The sequence below is a fragment of the Nyctibius grandis genome, chromosome 31, assembly GCF_013368605.1.
Source record: "Nyctibius grandis isolate bNycGra1 chromosome 31, bNycGra1.pri, whole genome shotgun sequence".
NCBI lineage: Eukaryota > Metazoa > Chordata > Aves > Nyctibiiformes > Nyctibiidae > Nyctibius > Nyctibius grandis.
In genome coordinates this window covers 2604815-2619559 of record NC_090688.1, presented here as the reverse complement: position 1 = coordinate 2619559, position 14745 = coordinate 2604815, and the positions used below count along the sequence as shown (strand labels likewise).

At 53.8% G+C, this 14745-nt stretch overlaps 1 protein-coding gene across 1 annotated transcript in view; it reads right to left on the bottom strand.

The window, feature by feature from the left end:
* LOC137674743 (fibrillin-2-like) overlaps positions 1-14745 on the bottom strand; it is a 99270-nt gene that overhangs the window by 14005 nt on the left and 70520 nt on the right. Inside the window, exons 25-43 of the mRNA XM_068420418.1 lie at positions 14283-14411; positions 9752-9877; positions 9291-9416; positions 8873-8995; positions 8437-8562; positions 8168-8293; positions 7617-7739; positions 6763-6885; positions 6281-6406; positions 5699-5821; positions 5133-5255; positions 4281-4442; positions 3685-3753; positions 3252-3377; positions 2843-2968; positions 2300-2449; positions 1792-1863; positions 581-706; positions 14-139 (exon numbers count right to left, since the gene is read on the bottom strand). Coding sequence (XP_068276519.1) covers positions 14-139; positions 581-706; positions 1792-1863; positions 2300-2449; positions 2843-2968; positions 3252-3377; positions 3685-3753; positions 4281-4442; positions 5133-5255; positions 5699-5821; positions 6281-6406; positions 6763-6885; positions 7617-7739; positions 8168-8293; positions 8437-8562; positions 8873-8995; positions 9291-9416; positions 9752-9877; positions 14283-14411 — 2331 coding nt within the window. The remainder of the gene's footprint in view (positions 1-13; positions 140-580; positions 707-1791; positions 1864-2299; positions 2450-2842; positions 2969-3251; positions 3378-3684; positions 3754-4280; positions 4443-5132; positions 5256-5698; positions 5822-6280; positions 6407-6762; positions 6886-7616; positions 7740-8167; positions 8294-8436; positions 8563-8872; positions 8996-9290; positions 9417-9751; positions 9878-14282; positions 14412-14745) is intronic.

Here is a 14745-nt window from a genome sequence, read left to right as displayed (position 1 = left end):
GCTCCCATCTTACCCACGCAGGCTCCGCTAGGCGACAGCTTGTATCCGGTTGAGCATTCGCACCTGTAACTGCCCGGGATGTTGATGCAGTCGGCGTTGCGCTGGCAGAGGTTCTCCCCGCTGCTGCATTCGTCGATGTCTGCGGGAGGAGAGCAACACAAACCTGGAGGCTGCAGAGTGCCAAGAGCTCACCAGGCACCAGCGTCCTCGTAGGGACTGAATTTTAACTGAATTTTAACCCTTGGTTTGCTCCAAGCAGGGTCAATTTTCAACCTTTTTCTATTGCTTTGCAATAAAATAATGACTCAAAACTTTGAAACACTCCCATCTGCAAACTTTTTCTAAAAAAAGAACCCCAAAAAACAGAGGAAGGGAAAAACAGACAGAACATGAATGAAAATCAGCAATTTTTGTCCAACCATTGATACAGGAAACGAAGATGATTTCAAAAAGGCTGAGAACATGTAGACTCTGACAGCCCTCACCCTGGTGCCTCATGAGGTGGGGCGATGCTAGCGCCACGCTGAGACCCCCCACCCTCCCGGGTGCCCTCGGCAGCGTCGCCCTCGTGCCCTGGTACCTTCGCAGATGAGCAGGATGTTGTTGTAGCTGAATCCAATGGGACACTCGCACCTGAAGCTGCCGATTTGGTTGATGCAGACACCGTTCGTGCAGATGGCAGGGATCTCACTGCACTCATCGATATCTGCACACAGACAACACCTCTCAGCATCCCGGGAAGGCAGCAGGGAGGAAAGCATCCCCCAGAGCTGCAACACTGCTGCCTTTGGTCATTCTACAAAGACGACCAGCAGGAAAGGGCCACCAGACCACAAGTGGAGCAACTCTTGGAGGATTGATATGGACACTGCAGATCACGCCAGGCTAGGGCTGCTCTGGGTACACAACAGAGCCACACATGACTCTGAAGTCGTAGGAGCCATGGCAGAGCCTGCACAGCACACATTGGGAGGGCTCCTACCCAGGACATCCACCTTGGTTTCGCTGAGTGTGCCTCTGCAGTAACCTGGACATCTGCTCAGGTTCTGGGACCAGGTGGCAAATGGGAAGTTCAGAGGGCCACCAAAATGCTGAGGTGGCTCGAGGGTCCTTGACTCTGTCCCTGTGCTCAGGACAACCCACCATCAGCCCTGCACGGGTGATGGATACCCTCTGTTCCATGGCCTTGCTGCTTGGCCTTGGCAGTGCCAGCCAGGGGACTAAAGAGGAGGGAGATGAGTTCACCAAGGCCATGATTAAAGGTAAAGCAATAATTAACTAATCTGTTTGTCTCATGAGTCCATCTTTCAAGACTGCAAAACACCTGTAGAGAGCCCACAAATCCCAGGACTTTCAACAGCTCCTCTGGCTTTCCATCTACCAAAACTCAAACCTGAAACCTCGGCTCTCAGCGGTGCCCTGCTGCTGGAGGGCTGGTGCTGCTGGCAGTACGAGTGCCAGGGCTATCACGGGTCTGGATCTACCTCGCCACTCTCTGTGGTCACTGGCCACCATCTGTGGTCACTGGCCACACATCTCTCCAGGTGGGACAGAAACCAAGGCACAATTGCAGATGTGGGGAGGTTCGAGCAGCCCAGCCACTCAGGACATAGGCTTGAAGGCTTGGCCAGCTGCTTGCAGCCATGTCTGCCATCTCTTTTCCTCATCTCTCCCCTGCTCAGGGCTTAATTTACTAAGGTAGGGAAGGGAACAAGCTCACAAGCACCGTGGGAACGAAGCAGAGGGGCAGAGAGCAGACCCGGCTCCGCGGGGCAGCGGGGCTCTACTCACCGATCGGCTTTCCTGTGTGGATGTCGATGATAAACCCGGGGGCCTGGTTCCCACACAGGATCTGGTACTCGGCTGGAAGGGGAACACCAAGGTCACGGCCATGCAGGGGGACCTTCCACCAGACCAGGCTTCTCCAAGCCCCATCCAACCTGGCCTTGAACACTGCCAGGGAGGGGGCAGCCACAGCTTCTCTGGGCAGCCTGTGCCAGGGTCTCACCACCCTCACAGCAAAGAATTTCTTCCTAATATCTCATCTAAATCTCTCCTCTTTCAGTTTAAAACCATTCCGCCTCGTCCTATCACTCCATGCCCTTGTAAACTGTCCCATTCCCCTGTGTCCTTCTAGTGCAATGCATGTCCCCACAGGCACCGCCTGCCAGACATGATGCTCACACCTTCTGCCCCTCTATTTTGTTCATGCCTCTGCCTCAAAGTGCACGAGATCACCAGGAAAAGCGAGGGGTAAAAGCCATGGTATCAAGATGCCCTTCCAAGAAGGTTGACTTACGGCTGGCTGGTGTGGGGCAGGGCTCGCACGGCTTGTTCCAGGCCTTGCCAATGTTGTAGGAGCAGCAGCACATCTTCTTGGTCATGTTGAAGGAGAGCTCATTCTCACATGTGTCATTGTAGTTGCGATAGCACACGCTCTTCCTCATGTCTGCAAAGGCAGCGCAGACAGCACCTCGTGCCAGCCCCAGAGACGGGTGCTGCCAGCCCCAGGGATGGGTGCTGCCAGCCCCAGGGATGGGTGCTCATTGCTGGGGATATGCCAGACTGCCCTTTCCTGGTGCTCAGGGGCTGCAGGTGACACAGAGGGGAGCCCAGCAAGGTGATGGGCTAAAGCCCTGCTCCAGTGGGAGCGGTGGGTCCTGCCCTGGGGCAGGCAGTGGCCATGCACCAGCTCTGCTGGGTCTCTCACCACCCTGTGCCAGCTGTTCTCCCTATAGCTGCTGTCAGGGTGAGCGCCAGCCCTGCTGGCATGGGCAACGTGCGCGGCGTAGGGGCAGGGACACGGTGAGGCACTGGTGAATTGGGATGTCCCATGACATACCCATGCAGTTATTTCCTCCGTTGACTTGCATGTACTCGGGGGGGCACACGCAGGTGTAGTTGCCCAGGGTATTGTAGCAGGTCCCAGGGCCGCAGATCCCGATGTGAGCAGAGCACTCATCAATATCTGCCGAGTAAAGGAGATTGCAGGTCAAAGCACTGGACACGGGGAGAGAAGGGCCTGATGTGGGGCTTGGGGGTAGGCTTGGCACAGGGACCAGGCTGGCCTGGCACTGGGAACGGGGACAAGGTTTGTGGTGAGGATGGGAAGCCTGGAAGAGAAAGGGGAAGGGATTCTGCCAGCTGCTCCTAGGGCAGCCCAGGTACACGTACAACTCTGTCACACACACATGCCCACACGCACGCACACACGTGTCTGTCGTACACGCCAGGCACCGCGGGGCAGCTACCTTCACAGATGCGCGTGTCCTCGTTGAGGTAGTAGCCGAGCGGGCACTCACACTGGAAGCTGCCAAAAGTGTTGACGCAGTTGCCACCCTGGCAGAGCCCCGGCAGCTCCTGGCACTCGTCGATATCTGAGGAGGGAGAGCAGGCGGGAGGCGGTCACTGCCTGCCAGCCCAGCTCAGGCCGTGCCTCCACCCTGGGGTCCCCGACGGGGTCATCCCACCACCTCCAGCCCTTGCTGGTGCCCGAGCAGCTCAGCCAGGTGGTCGGAGAACATCCGAGGAGAGAACAGGGGCTCGGTGGGCACCCAGCCAGCCCAGCGCCACAGCAGACAGTGCCCACACGGGGCTGGGCTCCCCCAGCACCCAAGCCCCTGGTGAGGGGGAGCCCAGCACCCAAGCCCCTGGTGAGGGGACATGGAGGTCAGGTTGGCTTACCTTCCAGGATGACAGTGATGGGGTTGGGCCGAAAACCTTCTCCTCCAGGGCACAAGGTCTTGTACTCGGCTGTAAAAAAAGTCATTCAGGGGGATCCTGGGCTGAGTGGGCTCCCATGAAACAGGAGGGGTAGGGAGAACCAGCAGAAACCCAGGAGAAATAGGCCATGAGGATGGTGACAGTGGTGCAGATGGAGCAGCCTGACTCCCATCACATGCCAAGCCAACTTAGCTGCCCTGTTTCTGCCTGCCCACCCCTGAACAGGGTTATTCCACATCCACTGCCCTCCCCCTGGCCACTGGACTAGGAACGAAGGATCCCAACCTGGACCCCCCAGGCACAACCAGCCTGGTCTCCCCCACCCTACTTCACCTCTCTTCTGCCCTGGTCCGCCTGTCTAGCCCTGCACTGACACACCAGGGTTACTGCCTTCTTCCTCAGCTTCCCTTGCTCCATCGTGATGACAGCATAACCTGGACCCAGGACCCCCAGCCTGAGTTGAGAAGCCATAAGGAAGCGGCCCCATCTCTCTTCTCTGCTCTACGCTGCCCATCCAGCCCATGCCCAAGTTCTCCCCAGATATTTTCCCAACTCACTCGTGTTGGCTGGAGGACAAAGCTCGCAGGGGTTGCCCCATGCACGACCCAGTGAGCAGCAGCAGGATGCCCGAGTGACCCCAACTCCAATTTCTGCGCTGCAGGAGATCCCCCCATCTCCTCGATCCTGGGTGTCCAAGAAGCAGTTCCCAACACGAGTATCTGCACAAAGACACAGTGGGTGAGCAAAGACTTGTGTGCCCAGGAGGAATGAACGGCACTATTGCCTCAAGAAGCAGGGGGAGGGATAAGGACCCAGTCCTGTCCCAGATGGCCACACTGTCAGCTAGCTGTGTTGTAGTAAATCACGTCCAGACTGTCCTTGAAGCTCATGACTTTGGGAATCCTTCAAGAATAAAGTGTGCCCAGCTTGTCTGGTAAAAGCCACACTATATCCTCCAGAGGTCATAGCATGGTGGCCTGTTTTCTGTACGGCCAGGAAGCATGACCCAAATAATGCTACCAGTAACCCAGGGCCTTTCAAGAAACAAACACTTAAGAACTTCAGAGCTGCCCAGGCAGCTGTTCATGGTGCCATCTCCACTGTCAAGTTCTCCCTCCTTACAGGGTCACTTTGCACTGGCACTTTGCTACCTCTAAGGCTCAGGCTGAAGGAGTAACATTGCTTCAACCAGGAGAGCACCCACACTGGTGACACAAGGTGGGCCAGGCTTAACTCTTCTGCCCCTGCAGGGTTAAACCCATCATGGGCAGCTAGGTATTTGGCAGGGCAGATCATCATCAGCCACCCCAGTCTGTGGTAGTGGTTAGCTCCAGCTATGTGGGACCAATAAAAAGGACCACCCAAGGTCTTGGATGGAAGGTCCGCTCTCTACACAGGTCCCCACTCACCCACACAGCCCACACCAGTGGGGTTCAACTCGAAGTCTTGTGGACAGTTGCACAGGTAGCTGCCAGGGGTGTTGACACATAAGCCATTGATACAGTTCACAGGGTCTGCACATTCATTGATGTCTGAAAAGATGAAAAGATGAAGACAAGATGTCTGAAAAGATGAAAAGATCACAACTGCCACAGAAACCACGGCCCTAGCCCTAAGCTCTGTACTCTGCGCTTAGGGTGTATCCCCACAACCACGGTGTTTCTAAGGCTCTTCATGTGACCGTAGGCAAACCTCTTCTAGAAACAGACCTTGCCTTGTCCTACCTCGTACCACCCTGCCCAGAGTCAGAAGAAAGGAGCAGAGCCACACCGAGCTTTCCTTCCCATCCACTGAAGGCCCACCTTCCAGCAACACCAAGGCCTTGCCAAGAGCAAAGAGACATCACCACATCACCCAGGGACGCTTAATTGGCTTTAGGCTGCCAGTGTCACTCCCTGTCATGGTTGGGGGAGGCTCACACCAGCAGGTCCCAGAGCAGTAATCCTCATCCAACAGCCCCGTGAATGTCCTGTACCTGTGCAGTTGCCTCCACTCCTGTCCAGCTCATAGCCATCGTCACAGGCACAGCGGAACATCCCGGGCAGGTTCTGGCAGGTCCCAAAGACACAGATGTTCTGGAAGGTGCATTCGTCAATGTCTGCAAAACAGAGAGAGCTGGGTACTCAGGGTCTGGCAGAGTGAGGGCCAAGACAGGCCTCTCCTGCTCCCATCGCAAAGCAGAGCCACAGCCCAGCTGGGGGTAACCCATCTGCTCGGGGTAGTGCTAGTGCCATGAGATACCACCTCCTGGGTGAGCAGGACCAGGCGTGCTGTGTGTATGCCCTCTCCCCTCACCCCTGTTTTGCCGATTGTCCACATCTTGCATGGCTCCTTGGCTTAGCCCAGCCTCTCTGCAGGCTGGGGACCAACTCCTCTAAGTGGAAGAGCTGGTACCTCAGGAGCCTTGCACCACCAGGTGATGGTGGGGCTTGCTTAGGTGAGTCTTAGGAATAAACCAGGTGGTGACAGTGCAGTGGAGAGACGTGGACACTGGATCTCCAGAAAGGAAGTGGACACTGGATCTCCTGGAGTAGCCATCAAAACTCTGGGCACTTACCCTGGCAGGCCTTACTGTCCTCTGTGGGATTGAAGCCCATCTCGCACTCGCAGCGGTAACCCCCAGGTGCATTGAGACACTGTCCGTTCTCACACAGGTTCACGTTGTCCGCACACTCGTCCACATCTAGGGAGAGCCAAGCATGAGACTGAGGTGGTGCCCACCTGAAGATGGGAGCTTCCCTCAGCTGGCCCAGGAAATTCCTGCAAGTTTGTTCCCACCCCACTGCTGGGAGGCTATGAGGAGGGGGCTGCAAGACTTCTCATTGCCTTGATCCTCCCCAAACACCTGCTGAGCAGAAGGCAGATCTCTGCTGAAGGTATCTGAGCAGGCTGTGGTGCAGGGCGGGCTGCAGTGGCATTTGGGGGACAGCTGGTTTGGGGAACCCCAGACACAGGCTGGTGGTTGAGAGGGGGTGACTCCCTATCCCAGCAGGATGCCCAAGCCATGTTCCTGCTGCCAACTGAGCCTACGGGCCTCACCTGAGCAGGAGAAGCCATCCCCGTTGAAGCCTTCTCGGCAGGCACAGCGGTAGGAGCCTGGCGTGTTGACGCAGTTGGCATTGAGGTTGCACTTGTGCTCTTCAGTAGCACACTCATCCAGGTCTGGTCAGGGAGAACACCCCATCAGTGTTTTGCCTCTGGCCTTTCCTCTAAGCCTGGGTGGCTAGTGGAGGGCCCAGGGGGGCACGCAACGGCCCAGGAGACCACAGCCTCCAGGCACCAGGAGCACTCAGGAGGCTCCATCACATCTCTGTGAGCCTCTATGGCCATGAGACACCTCCCAGCCATGAGACACTCCCCGGCAGTGCTGACACAGACAATATGGCAGTGAGACACATTCACACCCCCACATTCCCAGTACCTCCCCAGTTCAGACACACGTATCCATACGCAGACCCTTTATACACACCACACACCGGCCAGTACGCCCCAGCACTCGCACCCACACCATACACCCCCCAACACATCCCTACACCCCTCCCACATCCACGTATCCCTGCATACATACCCCAACACACCACCACGCAACCATGTTGCCAATCCAACAGTCACATTCATCCACGTTCATCTACACCCCCACGCCCCACAAATGTGTGCCCTCGCTCCCACACTCATGGCTCATGTGTCCTTCACGGACACGGTTGCAGAGCCTGACGGTGCAATATTTGTACACCCACACCTACAGTCACACATCCACATCTCGCCACACTTCCATAAATCATGGTGCAGGGCTCCAGAGCACTGTAAGTGCAGGTGTCACCTCAGCCCAGCCTTCACCGGCACCTCCAGAGCCCTTGGACACACGAACGTCCTCTCCTGGGATGAGAGCTCACCGTTGCACTTCAGCCCATCTCCAAGCCAGCCCGTCCGACACTTGCATTTGAAGCTCCCGGGCACGTTGATGCAGGAGGCGTGCATGTCGCAGTTGTGGGCCCCGATCTCACATTCATCAATGTCTGCAGGAAGGAAGGGTGGACATCAGAGCTGACACAGCTCAGCTCCCCCAGGAGAGGAGGGGGCAGCCGGGAACAATCCTGCTAACGGGTCTGGGTACCAAGGGCTCCTGGGAGTCTGAACCTCAGGGGATGAGAACAAGGTGCCTGGAGTCGTACCCTTGAGCTGAGAGCTGATCTATGCTCACCCTTGGAAGATGAAGACAAAAAGGAAGGGCAGGTCCCTGGCTTGGCTATAAAGTAGGGAAGTGTCAGTTCCTGCCTTCCTGGCAATCTCTGCCTGCCCAGAAGGGGCTCCCAGCACTCAACCACATCCCCAGTGTCCACAGCACCCCCCACTACAGGGACGGTGTTCTCTCCATGGCAGCTGCAGGAGGTGTTCGTGAGGGCTCCCACCAGCAGCCCTAGCTCCAGGTCTGGGGAGTTCCTACCTGTGCAGCCTGTGGTTCCCTTCTTGACAAAGTAGCCCAGCTGGCAGTGACAGATGAAGGAGCCCTTGGTGTTTTCACACTCGCCGTGCAGGCAGATGTTCGGGTTGAGATCACATTCATTCACATCTGCAGGAGAAAAAGGACTTGCTTGGAACACCACAACAGCAATGACCTGACTCTGGGGCAACCCTCTGTATCCCCTTCCTCCCTCCACCAGCAGCCTTATGATGCAGTGCTGGCACGTCCCCAGGGTACAGCCTTGTCCTCACCGATACAGGTCTTCATGTCCAGGGATGCCATGAAGCCATCGAAGCAGAGGCAGCGGTACTCCCCGGGGATGTTGGTGCACTGCCCACCATCACAGATGTCTGGATTATCCTCACATTCATCAATGTCTAGAGAGAGGAGACCATTGCCAAAGTAAAGACGTTAGAGCCAGCGAAAGGGTATTGTAGGAGCAGGAGGGGACATGAGGGAGTCACAGGAGGGGCTTTGCTCCAAATCATGTAGTTACAGGACTCTGGAACCTGTAATGAGGGGCTGGACATGGCAGCGCAAAGCAAAAACATCTGTCCAGGGAAATCACCTCTCTGGAAGTGACTTAAAAATGAGCCCCCCTCACCCTGAAGCCAACGCTGTGGCTCGCTGGCAAGGGATGCAGAGGTTCCCAGGGCAGCACCTCTGAGAGCCCAGCTGACTGCTCACCTGCACACGATCTCTTGTCTGGCATCAAGGCGTAGCCTTCACTGCAGCTGCATTCATAGCTGCCCTCCGAGTTGGAGCAGTGCGTGTCACAGCCGCCGTTGGTTATGGTGCACTCGTCGATGTCTGGGGAGAAGGGAGAGGTCAGGCAGCTGCTTGGGTCACGGGCTGGGGTATGTGCCTTGCAGCAGAGCCAGTACACAGAGACGGGGCGGGGGAGGTGCTGAAGAGGAAACAAAGCTCCCCCCAGTCAGAAGAAAGCACCTCTCGCCTTCTCTGCCAACCACTTACAGCTCATGGTGGTCCCACAGCTGGTGACGGCCCCTTACCCCACTAAGCGTGATATGAGGTATGAGGCCAGGAGGGTTCTGGCTGCATACTAGGGTCTTGGCACAGCTCTTTGGCAAAGGGGAGCACTCACCAACACAGCCCTGCCTGTCCAGCGTGGCCTGGAAGCCCGAATCGCACGCGCACTGGTAGGTACCGATGACGTTGACGCAGCGTCCGTTGCGACACAGGTTGTCACTAAGGGAGCACTCGTTGATATCTGCGGTGGGAAGAACAGTTTGAGCAGCCAGCCGTGCTGATGCCACGCTGAGCATCATTTGGGACCCATCCCTGGGCACCCCCCACCCACTGCTGTCCCCAGACTGAGTTCATCATTGCCCCATTGGCCAGTCTTCAGTGAGCAGCAGGTAGAACAACAGGCATCATAAATACAATGAAACCCTGGGAGTGACCTCGATCCCTCCTGGATGAGTATGTTCTACCCACACATGGGATGGGAGGGAGAGATTCACGTGCCCAGCATTAGATCCAAGTCTCCCTGTATCATTACCCTTGAACAGGCTCTGATCACAACGTAGCTTTCCATCATCTCACCTATGCAAGTGTTCCCTTCAGAAGTCAGCTCGTGTCCAGGGGGGCAGATGCATTCAAAGCTGCCATCCGTGTTCATGCAGATCCCACCTCGGCACAGCAGCGGGTCCCGCTCACACTCATTGATATCTGCAGAGAATGACATGAAATGTGGTGGACTGTCCCCTCCAGCTGGGTTTTCCAGATCATGGGGTGGTGCTGGTGCCGTGTACCACAGTCCCATCACCAGAGATATATCCCAAAACAGAGGGACATCACAAAATGAACAGGGCAGTGAATCCAGGGCTTGGACGAGTCCAGTGGACTGCTGGTTGAAGTACGTGTTTTGGAAGACCGCAACTCTTGCCTTGACCTCAGTAGAATGTAAAGTGTAACATCAGGAGGAAAGAAGTTATTAGAATTGTGCCGATTAGCCAGCAAGGACCAGAAGGATCGTTCCTAGCGTGCATCCCACCTATCTTAGTACATTTTCACAAGACCCATCAGCAGAGGGAGAGTTCCTCGGAAAATGGGTCGTTTGTTGGATAGAAGACTAACACACAGACAGGCTTGCTTGGTGCCATCCTTCAGAGCAGTTCCAGTATCACACACAGGGCTAGGAAACAGCCTGTGCCTTTCTGAAAAAAATCACATGTGGACAAAGGGATTGAATTTACCAGGAACTGGAGAAACTCCTGAAATAGATTAAACTGCTGTGAGAGAGATGTGAGCCAGCCAGAGATGAAACCAGGCTGCTGGCATTAAAAAAGAAGAAAAAAGTGATAGAAATGTTTAAAAATGCTAGACTAAAAAATCCCAAACAAGTGAAATGCTGGAATGGTGGCACTGGTGATGGTTGGAAAGAAAAACCAACCGAAGGAGGAGATGAAGCACTACAAAAACTGAGCAGCTTTGTTATCAATTAGTTATCCGTGGCCCCTGGCGAAAGCTCTTTGTGATCTGCTGTGATATTGTACCGGTAACAGTCTTTGTGATACTTGTGGTGTTACTCTGTGTTATCTGTTACTCAACAGATACTCTGTGATACTGTGCCTTTTGGAAGGGCAAGTGCTGGATGAACCTGATCCTCTAACTTTGGAAACAGGAACTGGAGAATGAGGGTCTCCATTCTTGCATGCCCCTAGAATTGACTCAAGATGTCCTGCACTGACAGTAAGAGAGTAAAAAAACAAGGGAAGCCTCCCTGGAACTGCTCAGAGGATTCATCTGTCCACAGGTGTACATTCAGAATACAAAGCCACTGGATGTAACATAAATGAACTGAGGGAACTAAAAAAACTGCTCCAAAGAACCCCTTGGTGACAGCAGACAAAGGGAGTGATGTCAGATATATTTAAAAAACCCATTTTATTCTCATATGTTTATTTTTCTAAGAATGGAACCTTTCACCTTACTTGAATAAAACACTGTTGAGCTTTTCAGCTTATCTACAGCTAAAGTGGCCCGGAACACATCTGAGAATGAGGGTGATGGGTCCCTATTCCAAGAGTCCCACAGGAGCCATGACTCTGGTTCTCCAGGGTGGGAGACCTCATGAACTGCAGGATGCAGGTTCAGGGCTGATGTTGTTTATTGCCAGGGGCTGGCAAGAATTCCTCCCTCGTGAGGCTGAAGCCAAGTTCTTTTGCCAAACACAGGCGGGAAGAAGTTAATCCTTGACCAGGTGAAATGTCATAGTGTCACAACACCCTTTGGGGTGAAACGACTCAATCTGCTGTCACCTAGAAAAAAGGATAAGGTGGAATTGTGCAGATAAGAGTGAGCATTAAAAGAAGAGAATGGTGAAACACAACAACCCAGAGAATCAAAGATGAAAAATAAATAAATGGCATTGAATCCTGCCCCAGATTTATGTGGCTTGAAAGGCCAAGCCAAAGCAGAAAGAGCAGAAAATTAAGACTAGGTCAGTCAGACAAGTTAGTCTGGCTGGACAGACGAGAAGAGGAACATGGTATGCCAGGAATTAGAGGACGGCAAGAGTCTGGCTGACTTTTTGGAGATGAACTGAGATGCTGAGGTCATTGATGGGATTTTTTTTTAAGCTACAAACAAGAATTATTAAATTGAAAGCAGATGAGATTCTGACAGAATAAAAACAAGCATTGGCCAGATGGAAGGAGCTGTAAAGAATTATCTGAGGATAAAGGACAATTAAATGGGCAGGTGAAAGGGAGCCCTCACAATTATAACTGGAAATAGAGTGAGGTAGAAGAATGTAGATGGTCCACCAGAAGTTCTCATGAAGGACTTGACCTGTGCAAATGTCTGGGGAACTGGGCAGAGGCCTGATTAATGGTTGAAGCTGGTATGAAATTGCTGCAGGTCCCAAGGAAAGGTGCAGAAACAGCAACAGTTGATTAGATATCACATATAAGTGAGACCAGGTTGAAAGTCATTTTAGAGAAGATTCAGTGGAAAGCAGCCCCAAAAAATTGGATGAATGGGCAAGATTCAGAGGTAGAATCACAGAATCAATCAGGTTGGAAGAGACCTCTGGGATCATCGAGTCCAACCATTGCCCTGACACCACCATGTCAACTAGACCAGGGCACTAAGTGCCATGTCCAGTCTTTTCTTAAACACCTCCAGAGATGGTGAATCCACCTACCTGTCCAGATCCCTCTGTAGGGCCTTCCTACCCTCTAGCAGATCGACACTCCTACCCAGCTTGGTGTCACCTGCAAATTTACTGAGGGTGCACTCAATCCCTACCTCTAGATCGTCAGAGACACAAGCTATCAAACGGTGAACCTCTTGCTGAGCAAGGTCTATCTCCATGTTCTCATGCCAGCGAAGGCATTTGATTTAATGGCACATGGCTGTAGGATGTGCAATGACAGCAGGAGACCAAGCAGTGCTATAATGACCAAAGCTTAATATGTCTCCTAATATAGGAGTGGAAATAATAGGGCTACTAATCTCAGCAGTGATCTAATGAGGATACAACCGACAGCTGCTTGCAAGGAACATATATTACCTAGAAAAGGGACCAAGCTACATGTAACTGGATTAAAATGATGGATGTAGTATGTGAGACATCATTTAGGGCAGGTAGATGAACCAAGTTAAGAAGGTAACTGTGGCGGCATGGATAGGGTACCACGCAAAAAGATCTACAAGTTGAGGAACATTCTGCGATGGTGTTTCAAAATACATGGTTTAATGCAAGGGTTGAACATATGATATTAATAATGTCTGGAGATGGATGTGTGTTTACAGTGAGTATATGTAAATAATCAGTGGCAGAATAAATAATAGATGGGTAACACAAGGCTGAAAAGAAATAGAAGGAGATGAGACGTCACACAAAGGAAACAGCCAAGTGTGTGTGAGAACTGGAGCTCACAGCCACCGAGTTCAAGCTGCTGGCCTGGCAGAGCTCCACTGTGTACTAGCCAATCCCCGGTATAAAGGTTGCCATCTCCCTACGTAGCAGGGATGAAAATACCAGGCATGGATCCTGTCCCAGCTCAGTGGCAATGCCAGGCTCAAGCTCCAGCTGCTGGTGGCTGAAACAAGAGAAAAGGTTAGTGGCCAAGGTTTGGTGTGAGGGAAGGTCCGAGTGAAGGAAGAGTACAAAATGAAGGAGAATGAACATTGTACAAGTACAGGAACAAGCACAAGATGAAAAACCCCTGTAGGCTCCCACAGCTGAGCTGATGGTGGCCAGGAGGTGGCAGGGCAGGACTAACAATGTCCCATGAGTGTCATGGCAGGAAGAACCCAGGATGCTCCTCTGGGCCTGGCACTATAACCAGAGTCCTCCCTGATGCTGCCAGGCTCCTTCCCCAGCTCACAGGGCACCACCAGCCCAGGTGCTGGGCACAGGCTCTGGCCTCTGCTCCAGGAGGTCCTCGTAAATAGAGGTTTCTGAGGGAAGACTCCCAGTTTTGGCCACAAGTCTGGCAACCTTTTCTGTGTGGTACAGAGCCCTGGGGCACTGCTAGCAGAGACAGCATGGGGCCAGTCACCGATGGCCCACGTAAGGCACAGCATCCACGCAGCAGGCAGAGGCTACAGCTCTGTCTCTTTGCCCTCCTTCTCTGGAGGGGTCTGGGGTTCAAGCCAAGCCTTGCGGGGGACGTGGCCTCTCCCTTTACATCCTCCACCTTAGAGAGCCTGGGCTGTGTCTTATGAACCCCTGACTTCCCTTTGCATACGCTTTCCTGTCCTCCCATGGTTACATCTATGGCACTCTCAGCTACACACATGGAGCTTCCTCTCTCTACATGTGCTGCCCTTCAGCCCAGCTCAGCCTTTGCAATCAAAGCAAGGCAGAAGACTCACTGTCCTGGGGCAAGCAGAGGCTGCCAGGGCTCTGTGCAGCACAGGGGCTCCCACAACTCCCCCAGAGGGCAATGAAGAGATTTGTCTTGATACCAGGGAACAGAGAGCCAGACAGACAGGTAGCCAGACAGCCAGACGCATGGAGAGCAGAGGGGCACGAAGCCCTTTGTCAGATCTGGCACCAGCTACTTTCTTCTCTGTTTCAAAAGAGTAAGGGTGCTGCCCTGCCCCAGAGACACGTCCTTACCCATGCAGTTCTTCATCATCATGAAGCCACTCTCGTAGCCTTCGAAGCACTCGCACTCGAAGCTGCCCGGCGTGTTGACACAGGTGCCGTGGCCACAGAGGTCTGGTGAGATGCGGCACTCATCGATGTCTGTGGGGATGAAGACCAGCTAGTGGAGGCAGGACAGGCTACAAGCACCGCTACAACAGCTGGCACTGGGCTGCCTGGACTGCACATCAAATTCAACGAGCAAGGACTGGCGAGTCTGACCCGGCAGACCAAGGAACTCCTCTTCCTGAAGGGAGAGACAGCAGTTAAGCTTTCTCTCTGGTGCAGGACTGATCCTTCATCCCACGAGCAGGAGGAGCCTTCTGCTCGTGGTCCTGCCCTTGGCTTCTCAGCATGTCCCTACAACAACTGCCATGACTCCTCTGGGTACCACCATCACGCTAAGCATCCTACAAGGCAGGCAAGGCAGCAAGAT